The sequence below is a fragment of the Physeter macrocephalus genome, chromosome 11 (assembly GCF_002837175.3).
Source record: "Physeter macrocephalus isolate SW-GA chromosome 11, ASM283717v5, whole genome shotgun sequence".
NCBI lineage: Eukaryota > Metazoa > Chordata > Mammalia > Artiodactyla > Physeteridae > Physeter > Physeter macrocephalus.
The window spans coordinates 57,600,836-57,619,671 of NC_041224.1; the positions used below are offsets into that span (position 1 = coordinate 57,600,836).

Below are 18,836 nucleotides of genomic sequence, written 5' to 3' on the forward strand. Positions count from 1 at the left end.
TTCCCTCTATGCCCACTTTCTGGAGAGTATTTTTTTTTATCATAAATGGATATTGAGTTTTTATCAAAAACTTTTTCTGAATCTATTGAGATGATCAAATGGATTTTATTCTTCAGTTTGCTAATGTGGTGTCTCACATTGATTGTGAATATTGAAAAATTTTTGCATCCCTGGGATAAATCCCACTTGATTATATTATATGATTCTTTTAATGTATCATTGGATTTGGTTTGCTAATATTTTGTTGAGGGTTTTTGCATTTATATTCATCAGTGATATTGGCCTGCAATTTTCTTTTTTTGTGGTATCTTTGTCTGGTTTTGGTATCCAGGTGATGCTGGCCTCATAGAATGAGTTCGGGAGTATTCCTTCCTCTGTAGTTTTTTGGAGTAGATTCAGGATAGGTGTTAACTCTTGTAGAAATGTTTGGTAGAATTCTCCTGTGAAGCCACATGGTCCTGGACTTTTTTGTTGTTGTTGGGATTTCTTAAAGTTTCTGATTCAGTTTCATTAGGGGTAATTGATCTGTTCATATTTTCTATTTATTCCTGGTTTAGTCTTGGGAAGTTGAATATTTCTAGGAATTTGTCCATTTCTTCTAGGTTGTTCATTTTATTAGCATATACTTGTTTGTAGTAGTCTCTTATGATCCTTTGTATTTCTGTGGTGTTGGCTGTAACTTCTCCTTTTTCATTTCCGATTTTATTAATTTGGGCCCTCCCTCTTTTCTTGATGAGTCTGGCTAAAGGTTTATCAATTTTATCCTTTCAAATAACTAGCTCTTAGTTTCATTGATTTTTTTAGAAATCTCTATTTCATTTATTTCTGCTCTGATTTACAATTTCTTTCTGTCTGTTGACTTGGGGTTATGTTTGTTGTTCTTTTTCTAGTTTCTTTACGTGTAAGGTCAGGTTGTTTGAGATTTTTCTTGTTTCCTGAGGTAAGCTTGTATTGCTATAAACTTCCCTCTTAGAACTGCTTTTGCTGCATCCCATCGATTTTTGGATCATTGTGTTTTCATTTTCATTTGTTTCTAGGTATTTTTTATTTCCTCTTTGATTTATTCAGTGCTTGTTTAGTAGCATATTGTTTAGCCTCCACCTGTTTGTGTTTTTTGCAGGTTTTTTTTTCTTGTAGTTGATTTCTAGTTTCATAGCATTGTGGTTGGAAAAGGTGCTTGATATGATTTCAATTTTCTTAAATTTACCAAGGATTGTTTTCTGGCCTAGCATGTGATCTATCCTGGAGAATGTTCCATGAGCACTTAAATGTATATTCTGCTGCTTTTTATGGGATGTTCTATATATATCTATTAAGTTCATTAGGTCTAATGTGTCATTTAAGGCCAGTGTTTCCTTATTGATTCTCTGGATGTTCTGTCCATTGATATAAGTGTGGTAAGGTCCCCTATTATTATTGTTACTATCAATTTCTGCCTTTATGTCCATTAATATTTGCTTTATGTATTTAGGTGCTCCTATGTTGGGTGCATATATATTTAAAATTGGTATATCTTTTTCTTGGATTGATCCCTTGTTCATTATGTAATGTCCTCCTTTATCTCTTGTAACAGTCTTTATTTTAAAGTCTATTTTGTCTGATATGAGTATTGCTACCTTGGCTTTCTTTTGATTTCCATCTGCATGGAATGGAAATTTTTTCATCCCCTTTTTCCATCCCCTCACTTTCCGTTTGTGTGTATCTTTACATCTCAAGTGAGTCTCTCGTAGCCAGCATATATATGGGTCTTGTTTTTTTATTCCTTCAGCTACTCTGTCTTTTGATTGAAGCATTTAGTCCATTTACATTTAAAGTAATTACGGATATGTATGTTCCTATTGCCATTTTGTTAATTGTTTTGGGTTATTTTTATAGGTCTTTTTGGTTCCTTTCTTCTTTTGTTCTCTTGTGATTTGATGACTATCTTTAGTGTTATGTTTGGATTCCTTTTTCTTTTTGAGTGTGTGTGTCTGTTACAGATCTTGTGTGTGATTACCATGAGGTTTTTTTAAAAAAATATTTATTTATTTATTTTGGCTGCGCCACGTCTTAGTTGCGGCATGTGGGATCTTCATTGCAGCATGCATGTCGGATCTAATTCCCTGACCAGGGATCGAACCTGGGCTCCCTGCATTGGGAGCACAGATTCTTAGCCACTGGACCACCAGGGAAGTCCCCCATGAGGTTTTTATATAGCAATTGATATATTTATGTGATTGTTTTAAGTTGCTGATCTCTTAATTTCCAATGCCTGTTAACAACCCTGCCTTTGTACTCTCCTCCCCTCATGTTTACTGTTTTTGATATTATGTTTTACATCTAATTGTTTTGTGTATCTCTTTACTGATTACTGTGGATGTAGATTTTACTACTTTTGTGTTTTAACCTTCCTACTAGCTTTGTGTGTGGGTGATTTCCTGCCTTTACTGTTTGCCTTCACCGATGAGATTTTTCCTTTCATGATTTTTGGGTTTCCTGTTGTGTCCTTTTCTTTTTTGCTTAGAGACGTTCCTTTAACATTTCTTGTTTGGTGGTGCTGAACTTTTTCTGCTTTTGCTTGTCTGTAAGCCTTTTGATCTCTCCATCAAATCTGAATGAGAGATTTGCTGGGTATTCTTGGTTGCCGTAGGTTTTTCCCTTTCATCAGTTTAAGTGTACTGTACCATTCCCTACTGGCCTACAGAGTTTCTGCTGAAAAGTCAGCTGATAGGTTTATGGGACTTTATTTGTATTTCATTTGTTGTTTTTCCCTTGCTGCTTTTAATATTCTCTCCATCTCTAATTTCTGCCATTTTGATTACAATGTGTCTTGGTGTGTTTCTCTTTGGGTTAATCCTGTGGGGACTCTGTACTTCCTGGATTGGATGTTTGTTTCCTGTCCCATTTTAGGCCGGTTTTCAGCTAGTATGTCTTCAAGTTTGTTCTCAGCTCCCTTTTTCTCTGTTTCCTCCTTCTTGGACCTCTATATTAGTGCACTTGATGTTGTCCCAGAGGTCTCTTAAATTGTCCTCATTTCTTTTCATTATTTTTTCTGTTCAGCTTCAGTGATTTCCACTTCTCCATCTTCCAGCTCACTGATCCATTCCTCTGTCCCATTTAGTCTACTGTTGGTTTCTTCTAGTATATTTTTCATTTCAGTTATTGTATTCTTCATCTCTGTTTGGTTCTTTACATTTTCCAACTCTGTTTAAAACTTCCAACTTCTCTCACTGTTTATCCACTCTTCTCCCGTGTTCTTTGATCATTTTTACGATCACTACCCTGAACTCTTTTTTGAGTAGACTGCATGTCTCCACTTTGCTTAGTTTTTCTTCTGGGGTTTTATCTTGTTCCTTCGTTTGGAAAATACTCCTCTGTTGCCTCATTTTGCCGAGTTGTTGTTTTTATTTTTAATGTATCTGGCAGGTTGGTTACATTCCCCCACCCTGGAGAAGTGGCCTTTTGTAGATGTCCTATGCATCCCAGCAACGCATCCCCCTCTCATTACCCAAGCTGTATGTCCTCTAGGGGTTCACCATGAGGGCTGCATGGGTCCCTCTGTTGTGGCAGGCTGTGTGGGTAGTTTGGTAGGTTTGATTGGCCCCCGGTTCAGTTGATTGCCAGGCCTTGCCTTGTGTGGGGGGTGCTAACTGCTGGTTGGTGGGACCAGGTCATGTGGTGGCTGACTGTGGAACCCAGGAGGCATGGGACTGGTGCTAGGCACTGGTGGGCAGAGTGAAGGTCCAGGAGACTCTGGGGCTGTTGCCCACAAACTGGTGGGGGAACCCAGGTCCTGGGGCTAGTGCCAGCCTACTGGTAGGCAGAGCCAGATCCTGGAATCTAATCCTAGTGACCAGGGGTCCCTGAGCTGGTGTTAGGTCGCTGGTGGGTGAGGCCCATTCCTGACATGGTTGAGTGCAGAGTCCAGAGCATCCTGAAGTTTGTGTTGGCCTGCTAGTGGGTGGGGCCAGGCCCAGCTGATCCTGGTGCAGGATCTGGCCTGCTGGTGGAGTGTCTGGGTCCATCGGCTGTGGAGCTGTGGTTTTCTTGTTGTTGTTGTCTGCTCCTTGGTGGATGAGACTGGTCTGGAGGCTAGAGAAGACTCCTTGGAATGTGGGACTGTGGCCCAGGCACTGGTGCCTGCCCATGGGTGGGTGGAGCTGGGCCCTATGGTGGGCAAGGCCATGTCCAGAGGTGGCTGGGGGCTCAGGGGGTCTCAAGGCAGCCTATCTGATGGTGGGTGGAGCTGTGTCCCCACCCAGTTAGTTGCTTGGCCTAGGGTATCCCAGCAGTGATGCCTATAGGCTGTTGGGCCAGGGCCAGGCTGGGTGCTGGGGCTAATAAGCTGGAGGGAGGATTCCACAATGACTTGCCAGCACCAGTGTCCACATGGTAGAATGAGCTCCCAAGAATGGCTGCTGCCAGTGTCTATGTCCCTACGGTGAGCTGCAGTTGCCTCCTGCCTCTCCAGGAGATTCTCTAAGAGCAGCAGGTAGGTCTGACTCAGGCTCCTATATAATCACTGCTCCTGCCCTGGGTCCTGGAGCATGTGAGATTTTCTGTGAGCCCTTTGAGAGTGAAGTCTCTGTTTCCACCAGCCCTCTGGTACTCCTGAAAGTAAGCCCCTCTTGCCTTTTAAAGCCAAATGCTCTGGGTGCTCATCTTGCCAATGCAGGACCCTTGGGCTGGGGAGCCTGATTTGGGGCTTGGAACCCTCTTTTGGGAGAACCTCTGCAATAGCAATTCTCCCGTATGTCGGTCCCCCACCTGGGGGTATGGGACTTGGCTATATTTCGACTCCACCCCTCCTGCCCATCTTGTTGTGGTTCCTTCTTTATATTATCGTTAGTTGTAGATCTTTTTGGTAGGTTCTGGTCTTTCCAAAGTGTCAACTTTGGAAGCTGATTAGAACAAGTCAACTGTAAAAAGACATTAATGAGATAATCACAAATAAGAACATTGACTGGATGTTAGTATGAAGGAATTACTGGTGATTTTTTTAGTGTGATAATGGCATTATTTTATCTCTTGAAGGTACACATAGAAATGTACAGATGAAATAAGGTATCAGAAATTGCCTTAAAATAATTCAGCCATAGGAGTATGTGTGGAAAAAGTGAGGGTTGGGTAAGAGATGATACAACACAGTCCATGAGTTGATGATAATTTTTGAAACTGGGTAATGGGGATGTAGTTCATTATACTATTTTCTCTACTTTATGTGTGTTTAAAATCTTCCACTGAGGGGGAAAAAAAAAGCAGGTATGAAAAGTACCTTGCACATAGCAGCAGCTCAATAAAGGATTGCTTCTGTAATCTAACAATGAGCAAACTGCACTTTAGAGAGATTAAGTAACTTAACCTAAAGACACACAGGCTTGGCAAACACCAGTCTGCTTCTCAAAGAGTCCTATGTGTAGGTAGCCCAGTTGGCAGCTATGATAATCACAAAAGCCACTCACTCAAATTAAATTTTTATTCCAAAGACTGTAATGGGTAGAAAGACAACAGCAAAAACTGAAAACAATTTGCTTAACTGGAAATTAGACATAGTTCATTGACAGGAGAGCAAACAGTGGGTGACAGCCTTGGCACTCTGATAAGTTATAACCAAGAAAGCATAAAAATAACCAACGTCCTTCTGATACACAATGTGGATGCGCAGCATTTACAGCAAATAACAGAAAGAAAGGAAGAAAGGAAAGGAAAAAAATCCACAGAATCCCCAAATTCAGAAATTAACATTCACTTAACAACACAGTGGTGAAGACTTTTGGTAGCAAAATTTTCACAGTTCTTAAAATGGGAATCTTCAAAAGTACATCTTTAAGTTCAAAAGCTAAAAAAACTGAAGAGGGAATAGTTACACTGGCTTAGAAGAGCTGGCGCCTGTCACGAAGATGACAATCAGTCCTAGTTCCAAACACAGTGATAACCGGTGGACCTGACGAACCGAAGAGAGAGGCCGACTGGTGGGCACTGATGTCACTGATTGTACAAACACACTGGATCACTCATCACTAACCGCTACTGCTCCTCCTGACTGATGCCAAGGTTGCCTTTCTGCACCTCGAGCTCCTCAGCACTGACCATCGATGGGTCAATAGCTGCATATTTGGTTCCGTGGAACTGCAGCAAATGTATCTGCAGAAATGCAGAATAATTATTTTAAACATCACTGTTGTGTATTAATGGTTTCTAGTTCTAAAATTACAGAGTACTGGGGGAATGGGCAAGATAAGGTCAGGGGGTTAAAAGGTACAAACTACTACATATAAAATAAGCTACAAGAATATATTGTACAGCACAGGGAATATAGCCAATATTTTATAGTAACTTTAAATGTAGTATAATCTATAAAAATGTTGAATCACTATATAGAACACTTGAAACATATTGTAAATCAACTATACCTCAATAAAAATAAATATATACACTAAAAAATTAGAGTAATACATACTAATAAGAAAAATTAGAAAACAGAAAAGTCAAAAAAAATTTTAAAAATCACAATTTGGGGACTTCCCTGGCAGTGTAGTGGTTAAGAATCCGCCTGCCAATGCAGGGGACATGGGTTCGAGCCCTGGTCCGGGAAGATCCCACATGCTGTGGAGCAACTAAGCCCGTGTGCCACAACTACTGAGCCTGTGCTCTAGAGCCCACAAGCCACAACTGCTGAGCCCGTGCGCCACAAATACTGAAGCCCGCGTGCCTAGAGCCTGTGCTCTGCAACAAGAGAAGCCACCGCAATGAGAAGCCCGTGCACCACGATGAAGAGTAGCCCCTGCTTGCTGCAACCAGAGAAAGCCCGGGTGCAGCACTGAAGACCCAACACAGGCAAAAAACAAACCAAAACCACAAAACCACAATTTGGGATCTTTGTTCCTCACTTAATATGTAACCAGTCTTCCCAGGTAACTACAAATTGTTATTAACATCTTAAATTGCCACATGCTGCTTCACCAGTAGGTGTTTACCCTTCCCCTCTGCTGCTACAAATCAGGTCCTTCCCATCCTCTGCTGTCCTAACACCATAATGACTATCTCTGGGAATCACGTTTTTTTGTATTTATGATCCTCTCCTCAGGATCTGTTGCCACACGTGGACAACAGGATCAAAGAACGTGACTGGTTTTTTAAGGCTCTTGATACTACTTGCCAAATTGCAAAGCAACCATTTCTCACCACTATTCTAATATCCATTTAGGCAGGTATTAGAAGAAGTGGTGTTTGTGTGTGTGTGTGTGTGTGTGTGTGTGTGTGTGTGTGTTTTAATGCATTAAAATTAGACCAAGAAGTCACTTCATGGGATTCAGATTGACTCCATTTAAGGCTGGTGTCCTACTCTGGCTGAATTCATTGCGTCCAGGAGCCAAGCTCCCATCGTACCAAACGGCTGCTTCAGTGTGTGAGTTCAGGCCTGTGGTTCTTAGAAAAGGGATAGTGGGCATAGAGTCCCCCAGGCGTCTCTAATATGCTTGAATTCTCCTGTAAGTTATTAATGTAGACCACCTTTATCAAGTCAATGCTTCATTCCTACAGAGAATTCTGTAGTTCTCTTACTCAACCACCAAAAAAAACCACAAAAACTTTGTTTCAACCCACAGACTCTGGGTTCAAAGTGCTCTGGGTTTCAACCTAGGACCTACCTGTACATAGAGATTCACCTCTGCACTTCTGCACAGGTATGGGAAATTGCCTCCTGTTTTCAGGTGAGCCCTCCGGGCATTAGGATACAGTTTGTACATTTCTTCTTTAGCTTCAGTTGAAAGTGCGCTCTGGTCAAACACCTTTAAAAGAACATGAGGCCCAAACTGTTATTTCAATGTGTTCTTTTCACGTTCAGCAAAGTGCCCCCCCACCACCAAGCATTCCTTTCAAGAGACATGGCTGAACCCTTCTAGAGCCCTCTTGCTCATCCCTGGTGACTCTAACTCCAATGTAAAACATTAATACAGATTTTACCACCAAATGTCTCTTGCATTGTTTAGGGGAAAAAATTCTACCATGAATTTCCTTTGTCCTCAAACATAGTTAACTAAATTAACAGAATATTAATAGCGATTTTTTTTTTTTTTTTTTTGGCTTCGTTGGGTCTTTCTTCATTGCTGTGTGTGGGCTTTAGTTGCGGCAAGCGGGAGTTACTCTTTGTTGTGGTGTGTGGCTTCTCATTGCAGTGGCTTCTCTTGTGGAGCACGGGCTCTGGCGCGTGGGCTTCAGTAGTTGTGGCCCACTGGCTCAGTAGTTGTGGCTTGCGGGCTCTAGAGCGCAGGCTCAGGAGTTGTGGTGCACAGGCTTAGTTGCTCTAACAGAATATTAATGGCGATTTTTTTTTTTTTTTTTTTTTTTTGGCTTCGTTGGGTCTTTCTTCATTGCTGTGTGTGGGCTTTCTCTAGTTGCGGCAAGCGGGAGTTACTCTTTGTTGTGGTGTGTGGCTTCTCATTGCAGTGGCTTCTCTTGTGGAGCACGGGCTCTGGCGCGTGGGCTTCAGTAGTTGTGGCCCACTGGCTCAGTAGTTGTGGCTTGCGGGCTCTAGAGCGCAGGCTCAGGAGTTGTGGTGCACAGGCTTAGTTGCTCTGTTTCATGTGGGATCTTCCCAGACCAGGGATCAAACCCATGTCCCCTGCATTGGCAGGCAGATTCTTAACCACTGAGCCACCAGGGAAGTCCCACGAACAATCATTGAAAATACCAATTTCAAAAAGATCACGAAACCCCAAAAGAACTTATTAATTTAAAAACAGTTATAGGGACTTCCCTGGTGGCACAGTGGTTAAGAATCCGCCTGCCAATCCAGGAGACAAGGGTTCAAGCCCTGGCCTGGGAAGATCCCACATGCTGCAGAGCAGCTAAGCCCATGCGCCACAACTACTGAGCCTGTGCTCTAGAGCCTGCAAGCCACAACTACTGAGCCCGGGTGCCACAACTACTGAAGCCCACGCGCCAGAGCCCATGCTCCGCAACAAGAGAAGCCACCACAATGAGAAGCCTGCACACAGCAACAAAGAGTAGCCCCCCAAAAAAAAAAAAAAAAAGAGTAGCCCCCGCTTGCCACAACTAGGCCCGGGCACAACAATGAAGACTCAGTGCAGCCATAAATAAATAAATTTATTAAAAAAAGAGAAAAAAGAAAATTTTATTAAAAAAATAAAAACAGTTATGTAAGTAGCATATGCTTAGTGAAAAAGAATTCAAAAAAAATTTTTTATAGTATAAGATAAGAGGTCCAGACCCTTTTATGGGGGAGCCACTGTTAGAAGTTTGGAATATATGACTCTAGAATCTTTCAGTATGCATACAAATTTATGTTTATGCACATGCAAAAAATTATTCAAAGTAATTTAAAAGAAATAAAAGAACCCATGAAAATAAAAATAGGTGCATCTCCACCTTGCTAAAACTTGTAGACAGTTTTAAGTGACCATGTGCCCAAGTGGTGAACACAACTTTGAAAGGGCAGGCAGAGCAAATGCACTGTGAGGACCATATACTTCACTGAGGGTATTGAAAAGCTTGCTCTGCGTCACGGTAAATGTTGGAATGTAGGAATTATAGTGGAGAATGATAAGTTATTGTACATGTTTGTAATGGATAATTTCCTGATAAAAATCAGTTCTTAAAAATACCATGTTACTTGCATTTAGGAATAAATCCATTATGAGACAGAACAGTTATATGATTAAAATAAAAAGTCAAAGCCACAGTGAGATACCACGTCACATCCATTAGGGTGGCTACTATCAAAAAAACCAGAAAATAACAAGTGTTGGAGAGGATATGGAGAAATTGGAAACCTTATGCATTGCTAGTGGGAATGTAAAATGGTACAGCCCCTGTGGAAGATGATAAGGCAGTTCCTCAAAAAGTTAAATATAGAATTACCAAATGATTCAGCAATTCTACTTCTAGGTATGCACTACCCAAAAGAATTGAAAGCAGGAACTCAAATAGATATTTGTACACCAATGTTCACAATAGCCAAAAGGTGGAAACAACTCAAATGTCTGTCAGTAGATGAGAAGATAAACAAAAGGTGTTATATATGTACAATGGAGTATAATTCAACCGTAAAAGGGAATGACACTGTCACATGAATGAACCTTGAAAACATTATGCTAAGTAAGTGAAACAAGCCAGATACAAAAGGATAATTATATGATTCCACTTGTATGAGGTACCTAGAATAGGCAAATTCATAGAGAAAAAAAGTAAGATAAAGGTTAGTAGTAGGGACTGAGGTAGAATGGGGAATTACTGTTTAATGGGTACAGAGTTTCAGTTTGGGATGATGGAAAGTTCTGGAGATAGATAACAGTGGCAGTTGGACCACACTGTAAATGTACTTAATGCCACTGCTCTGTACACTTAAAAGTGATTTAAATGGTGAATTTTGTTATGTATATTTCACTACAATTAAAAAATATATAAGAAGCAAGTTTTTGTGTTAGACTTTATGGAATTCTTGATTCTCTGCACTCATGAGGCACCTTCACTTTACTGCCCAGATTTGTAATTTAGGCTAAAGAGCAATATCTGTTGATGAGAATAGCAAAGCAAACCAAAATGGGTAAGGACTACCATGTCTGTTTAAATTTACTTTGATTTCAATGGTGTTATTCCTGCCAGAAAAAATACAGGATAAGCAATAAAAGATTATTTTGGATTTGAAAAAGCTGGGGGGTAAAAAAAAGAAAATCCAAGGCAGTATTTGAAGAGGCACACTGAAAAATCATAAAATAATTATAAGGTGGATCTTGACACATACATATAGAAAAGGCAAAGCATCTATTTTACTTAAAACTTACATCCATGATGGTTACAGGGATGTCCCGAATTTTATGAGGTTCCACATAAGAATTTTGACAATTCAGGGTAAGTCTTGAAGCCAGTTCACTCTGCCCCAAACTTTCCAGCTGCAGAAAGAAACAAAGGTGAATTTTTTAAAAATTAATTTTGTTTTTCACATTTACATTAAATCCACAGATAATATCTGTGCTTAGAAAGGTGGTATTATGTGTGGTGGGGCCAGTATGGTCACCACTGAGGAAACACAGTGTATCTGAGACCATAACTGGGCCTTGCAAGTGGTGACATTTTTCTTTTCTGGGCACCTGGCCTTCCACAGCCCTCAACCTGAGCCGACTCTTCCACCAGGTAGGCCTGTGGGCACCAAGCCAATTCCAGCTGCTCCAAGAGGACAGATAGACATTTAAGTAGAGGCCTCCGAAGAAAAACGTCTAACCCAGTAGTTCCTAAATGCAAGTCCACAGACATGCTCCATCACACTTACCTGGGGAGGTGGAAGAGGAGGAGTGAGGTAAAAACACAGATTCCCAGAGCCCTTGGCCAGGGATTCTAGTTCAATGGTCTGGTATGAGGCCTTAGAATCTGTATTTTTAAAAGCTCCCCCAAGTGATTCTGATGAATTACTTAGCAGGAATATCTGTCTGGATGTAGTAAAGTTAATATGGAAAAATGCTTAACAAATACCTCTAGTACACAGTGAGACACGTATTTCTTCAGGAACCAAGCGGACATGAAAATTCCGAGTACAAGGTGTCCCCACCCCAAGGCCATGATCCTTACCCTGTCCACCATGAAATCAATGGCATCAGCCATCATAGGGTCCACTGGGCCAGATGAAAAGTTTCCAAGAACTATTTTTTTGAGCATAAATGATGGCATCAGCCAAAAGCTGTTAAAAAAAAAAAAAAAAAAGACCTGATAATTTCAATTTCCAAGACTACACATAAATGGCAAATATTCATTCAACACTGAAGCTTCGTATTAGCTAGGTACTTGGGACCTAGAGATTAAAAAAAACCTAGTCCCTTCCTTTAAAGAGCTAGTTTTGAAGCATCTAGTTTTTGTACACATTTTCTCAAGCTCCGAGTTATGGTTTAATATGATCCAACTTTTGGGGATTTGGAATAATTATAAGCAATATTTCAAAATGCCTTTATAGAGGTAGACATTCTGATGATTCCAAGATTTTATTTTCTATTTGGTCTTATTTCCAATGGCTAACCTATTTGCAGTAAACTCAACACTTACCATATCAACCTTAAGGTTTATATCACCTTTTGATTAAAATTAGATTTCAAAATAGGAAAAAGAGAGTTATTATACCTCCTATTGCTACTACTGGGTTCAATTGGGCTAATTCAAGGCAATTCAATCTTCATGTATTTCTATATGTGATCTGTCATTAGTATTTACTCCATTAATTACACTGAGAGCCATTATACAGGGTAAACATGAATTTCTCTACCCTATGCTGAAAATGACTTATAAAAGGTGTAGACCAGGGACTTCCCTGGTGGTCCAATGGTTAAGACTCCATGCTTCCAATGCAGGGCACGTGGGTTTGATCCCTGGTTGGGGAACTAAGATCCCACAGGCCGCAGACAAAAAAAAAAAAAAAACAAGAAAAACACAAAACACGTGCAGACCACCTTCTGATGCATATTCTCAGTGGGCTTCCCTCACAAGGACCAGACAGCCATCTTTCAGTCACCTTCAGTGATCTAAGTTCTCTACCCCACAGCTCCTTATCTTCTAAAGGTGATGCTGCCTAGGTGTGCTCTGTAGAGGGTGCATCCTCTTGGCTCTGTTTGCCCCTGCAACCTCTGTGTGGCACATAGTAAGCACTCGGACATTTGATAAAAAGTAGCTGATATGCAAGAGCACAAACAAAGTGGGGGAAGTCTTGGCTTCTGACAATTAAAACAACATGAAAAATCATCAAAAATAATCAATGACTTAGTACATCATCTGGACATGAAGTATCTGTGTCTGATGTATACAAGAAATTGCTGCATGAATGCTGAGTAAACAACTGAGAAAATATCAGGAGAAATACTTTAAAAATCAGAGTGAATGTTGAGTAGATGTGAAAACCATGAAAACAATGTTTACCTAGAACATTATGTGAAAACCAATCTGATCACACAGGTAGGTTTAGTTACTAGGCTGCTTTTTGGGGTAGAGCCTTGCTAGCAATGAAAGAAATATCATGAAGTCAGCTTTAAGGTACCATTAGACATCTATCAAGTTAATTAAAATGATAAAATCAATAAAGGGATGGCTCAGAGGAAACAGGTACCCCACTAGTTGCCCCACAAAGCATTCCACCATTTCCATCTTTCTAAAAAGCAGACTAACGTTGTAAAAGTGTCAAGATGTGCAGAACATCTGCTGACAGGCTAAATGCTCTAATCCCTCCCTTTTGGGGAACATATCTCAAGAAAATAACCCAGAAAGGGAAGGAACAAAAGTAGTTTATACAAAGATTTACAGTACAACATGATGAAAAATTGGGAGAAGCCAAAGGCCTTAAAAAACTATAACAGGACTGTGTACACAAAATACTAAATGGAGCAAGCAGAACACAGTATCAGTTACATATGCACTAAACTGTAAAGGCATGTGAACGTATAGTAAACAAAGCTAGACAATGATTTAGAGTAATGGAAACAACTGAATTTAGAAGTCTTTCAATTCTTTTCTCTTCCAAAGGTGATTGTTTCTAATTTTAAAAGCCAGGGTGGTTTCAAAAGACACAAGTATATATGGCCCCTCCCTCCCTAATGCATTGAAAAATCAAAAGCCAACATTTTCAAAATTCCACTGAAAATAAAAAAATGTTGGTTGAATGTTTACATTCTTACCTGTTTGCAGTCCATGTTTGGTTAAAGATAGAAGTGTCACTGAAGGAATTGCAGAGGATGAGAGAATGGACTCTGGGAGATTTGTGAGTGTATTCAGCAAACTTCTGGGCCAAAAAGCCTCCCAAAGAAGCCCCAAAGAGATGAACCTAATTGGAAACAAACACAAGGATCCTAAAAACAATGATCAATCTTGAAGTATCAAAAAAAGCTGTTTTTAATTATCACCAACCACAGAATACAATGTCATCACCAATCATTAGACTGAAATATTTACAGCAGTTAGAAGTTTAGGAAATATTGTATTTAAATGCAATGTCTACACCCTGTCAAGAAAAAATACAACTGTGCATATAAATTACACAAGTTAAAAAATATTATTCATAGATTACATTATAAAATTAAACTACTTTGTAGTTTCTGTTTAAGAAAACTATGATTCAGTAATTCCACTCCTAGGCATGTACCCAAGAGAACTGAAAACATCTGTCTACAGAAAAACTTGTATAAGAATGTTCATAGCAACATTACTCATAATAACTAACCAATGGAAACAAACCAAATGCTGAATGGATAAATAAAATGTGTTATATCCATACAATGGGATATTTGACAATAAAAAGGAATGAAATATTGATATAATCTGCAACACTGATGAACCCTGAAAGTGTTATGCTAAGTGAAAAAAGCCAGTCACAAAAGACCACAAATTACATCATTCCATTTACATAAAATATCCAAAATAGGCAAATCCATAGAAACAGGGCTCCAGGGAGGAAGGGTGGGGAGTGACTGCTAAGTATGGGGTTTCTTTGGGGGTGGAAAAATCTTCAAAAATTGACTGTGGTGATGGTTGTACATACTGTGAATATATTAAAAAACAGTGAATTATACACTCTAAAAGGGTAAACTGTACGGTATGTGAATTCTATCTCAAAAGAGCTGTTATTAAAAAATAAAAGACAACACCAGACTTAATGTATCAATAAATGTTGCATTAAAATCACATGTGAGTAATTAGTTTCAAGGGACTCACTTTATCCAACTGTAAATGGTCTAAAAGTTTTCTGAATCCATCACAGAATTCAAGATGGTCCCAATAAACTGGATACTGCAACTAGAATAATAACAATAAGTTTAAAATTTATTTTAAAAACTGGAGAGGTAAAATACAACTCATATGTCTGAAAAATTTAGGACTTTCATAATAGCATTTCTCATTTGCTTAATCTCTGCTCCTTATTCAAAATATGTGGAAAATAAGCTCTCATCTTATCCTAAACTTCAAAATTCACATTTTATCTAATAGAACAATTTAAAATATAAAAATAAAAAAGAACACTTTAGTGATATTATGTACACAACAATTTTAATTCACATCAATTTCCTTTCCAAATAGCTAAGAAACTCTGAGGTTCAAGGATGAACAGAGCATAACCCATTCAAATAAAGAAATTCTGTTTTCCCTTTAAACCAATTTCATTCCGAATTATGGCTCAGGAGAACTAGAAATAAAATCTGTTCTAAGGAGAGTTTCCTCTCTTTTTGGTAGCATTTCTTTAAGGCAGTATTAAATAAAATTGTTCCTCTACTTTTAATGACTTAGTCATTCTATCTGATTTCTTGCAGTACTTTTGTTTGGAACCAAAAATTTCAGATGCTTGACCCTAAGTAGCCTATTAATGTTGACAATAATGAAGAAAAACACAAGTCATTAATTCCTTTCTAGGAGACTCAGGCTTGTCACCTAAGAGTTCCCCTCTCTTTAATACATGTAAAACCCATCTTAAAGGCTTGCTGTTTTAAGCACTTAGATTCATTTTGCCACTGACAAATCACTGGGATAGATACTGCCATGTAAATTATGGGGTAATTTCAGATATGATATAATATGTTACTTTTACTATTAAAATTCCACTTGTGGATAGGATTCCACTTTTCTGAGGCAGGATGGAGAAAAGACTCTCCCTAGCTGCAAATTTGAGAATTTGAGTCAGATGACAGCCTAAAAGAAAGGAGATGATATTTTTCTGAATCCTTTAATTTAAAAATGTCTGTGCCTTATGGAGTGTAGCAGAGGTGAGGTGTCAAGCACAGCCATTTCACACTAGAAACTCTGGCTTGAAGTGCCAGGTGGAAGGCCTCTGCATGCAGGACTCTGTGAGCAAGTGAGACTGGAAGCACAAAGGGGAAAAAAAAAAGTTGGAGACAAGATGGTGGAGTAGAAGGACTTGAGCTCACCTCCTCTCATGAAAACACCAAAATCACAACTAACTGCTGACAAAAAAAACTTGAGCCTACCAAAAAAGATATTCTATACCCAAAGACAAAGAAGCCATAACGAGACGCCTAAGGAACAGAGACCACAAACACAGAAAATTAGACAAAATGAGATGCAGAGAAATATGTTCCAGATGAAAGAACAAGACAAAACCCCAGAAGAACAACTAAGTGAAGTGGAGATAGGCAAGCTACCTGAAAAAGAATTCAGAGTAATGATAGTAAAGATGATCTAAGATCTCGGTAAAAGAATGGAGGCACAGATCGAGAAGACACAAGAAATGTTTAAGAAAGAGCTAGAAGCTTTAAAGAATAAACAAACAGAGATGAACAATACAACTGAAATGAAAAATAGAAGGAATCAATAGCAGAATAAATGAGACAAAAGAACGAATAAGTGAGTTGTAAGACAGGTTGGTGGAAATCACTGCTGCAGAACAGAATAAAGAAAAAAGAATGAAAAAACATGAGGACAGTCTGAGAGACCTCTGGGACAACATTAAACACACCAACATTCACATTATAGGGGTCCCAGAAGAAGAGGGAGAGAAAGGGGCTGAAAAAATATTTGCAGAGATAATAGCCAAAAACTTCTGTAACAAGGGAAAGGAAACACTCAAGTCCAGAGAGTTCCATATAGGATAAACCCAAGGAGGAACACACCAAGAAACGTATTAATCAAATTTATAAAAATTAAAGACAAAGAGAAGATATTAAAAGCAACAAATTATATACAAGGACTCCCCATACGGTTATCAGCTGATTTTACAGCAGAAACTCTGCAGACCAGAAGGGAGTGGCACAATATATTTAAAGTGATGCAACCAAGAATACTCTACCCAGCAAGGCTCTCGCTCAGATTCGACGGAGAAATCAAAAGCTTTATGGACAAGCAAAAGCTAAGAGAATTCAGCACCACCAAACCTGCTTTACAACAAATGCTAAAGGAACTTCTCTAGATGGAAAAGAAAGGCCACAACTAGAAACAAGAAAATTACAAATGGGAAAGCTCACCAGTAAAGGCAAACATACAGTAAAGGTAGGAAATCATCCACACACAAATATGATATCAAAACCAGCAATCAAGGGACTTCCCTGGTGGTCCAGTGGGTAAGACTCTGTGCTCCCAATGCAGGAGGCCTGGGTTCGATCCCTAGTGGGGGAACTGATCCCGCATGCATGCCACAACTAAGCATGCCGCAACTAAGGGTCTGCATGCTGCAACTAAGAAGTCTGCATGCCGCAACTAAGGAGTCTGCATGCCGCAACTAAAAGATCCCACGTGCTGCAACAAAGATCCCGCATGCTGCAACTAAGACCCAGCGCAGCCAAAATAAATAAATAAATAAACAAAAGATAACACCAGCAATCGTGAGAAGAGAGTACAAATGCAGGATGTTAGAAATGCATTAGAAATTAAGACACCAACAATTAAAACAATCTTGTATATATAGACTGCTATAACAAAACCTCATGGTAACTGCAAACCAAAAATCTACAGTAAGAGAAGAGAGAAGATGGCGGAAGAGTAAGATGCGGAGATCACCTTCCTCCCCACAGATACATCAGAAATACATCTACACATGGAACAGCTCCTACAGAACACCTACTGAACGCTGGCAGAAGACCTCAGACTTCCCAAAAGGCAAGAAACTCCCCACGTACCTGGGTAGGGCAAAAGAAAAAAGGAAAAACAGAGACAAAAGAATAGGGACGGGACCTGCACCAGTGGGAGGGAGCTGTGAAGGAGGAAAGGTTCCCACACACTAGAAGTCCCTTCGCGGGCAGGACAAAAGAAAATAAGGAAAAACAGAGACAAAAGAATAGGGACGGGACCTGAACCTCTGGGAGGGAGCTGTGAAGGTGGAAAAGCTTCCACACACTAGAAGCCCCTTCACTGGTGGAGACGGCAAGTGGCGAAGGGGGAGCCTTCAGAGCCGCGGAGGAGAGCACAGCCACAGGGGTGCGGAGGGCAAAGCGGAGAGATTCCCGCACAGAGGATCGGTGCCGACCAGCACTCACCAGCCCGAGAGGCTTGTCTGCTCACCCTCTGGGAAGGGCTGGGGCTGGGAGCTGAGGCTCGGGCTTCAGCTTCGGTCGGATCCCAGGGAGAGGTCTGGAGTTGGCAGCGTGAAAACAGCCTGAAGGGGTTAGTGCACCACGGCTAGCCAGGAGGGAGCGCGGATGCCAGAGACGGGCGTGGGATGCTAGGGCTGCTGCTGCCGCCACCAAGAGGCCTGTGTGCAAGCACAGATCACTCTCCACACCTCCTCTCCTGGGAGCCTGTGCAGCCCGCCACTGCTGGGGTCCCAGAATCCAGGGACAGCTTCCCCAGGAGAACGAGCGGCGCACCTCGGGTTGGTGCAACGTCATGTTGGCCTCTGCCGCCGCAGGCTCGCCCCACATCTGTGCCCCTCCCTCCCCCCGGCCTGAGACAGAGCCCCCGAATCAGCTGCTCCTTTAACCCTGTCCTGTCTAAGCGAAGAGCAGACACTCTGGGATGACCTACGTGCAGAGGCGGGGCCAAGTCCAAAGCTGAACGCCAGGAGCTGTGCGAACAAAGAGGAGAGGGGGAGGTATCTCCCAGTAGCCTCAGAAGCAGCAGATTAAAGCTCCACAATCAACTTGAAGTGCCCTGCATCTGTGGAATACCTGAATAGACAGCGAATCATTCCAAGTTGAGGAGATGGACTTTGAGAGCAAGATATATTATTTTCCCCTTTTTTTCTTTTTGTGAGTGTGTATGTGTGTGCTGCTGTGTGAGATTTTGTCTGTATAGCTTTGCTTTCACCATTTGTCCTAGGGTTCTGACCGACCCGTTTTTTTTTTAAATAAAATTTTTCTTCTTAATAATTATTTTTTATTTTAATAACTTTATTTTATCCTACTTTATTTTATCTTCTTCCTTTC

General features: G+C 40.4%; 1 protein-coding gene across 3 annotated transcripts in view; it reads right to left on the bottom strand.

The window, feature by feature from the left end:
• Nucleotides 1-5,443: 5,443 nt before the first annotated feature.
• SPG21 (SPG21 abhydrolase domain containing, maspardin) overlaps nt 5,444-18,836 on the bottom strand; it is a 34,331-nt gene continuing 20,938 nt past the window's right edge. For all 3 annotated transcript variants that reach the window (XM_024128915.3, XM_024128914.3, XM_024128916.3), the window contains exons 4-9: nt 14,683-14,763; nt 13,650-13,795; nt 11,566-11,674; nt 10,785-10,892; nt 7,629-7,769; nt 5,444-6,123 (exon numbers count right to left, since the gene is read on the bottom strand). In XM_024128915.3, the coding sequence (XP_023984683.1) occupies nt 6,007-6,123; nt 7,629-7,769; nt 10,785-10,892; nt 11,566-11,674; nt 13,650-13,795; nt 14,683-14,763 (702 nt within the window). In that variant the 3' untranslated portion in view covers nt 5,444-6,006. The remainder of the gene's footprint in view (nt 6,124-7,628; nt 7,770-10,784; nt 10,893-11,565; nt 11,675-13,649; nt 13,796-14,682; nt 14,764-18,836) is intronic.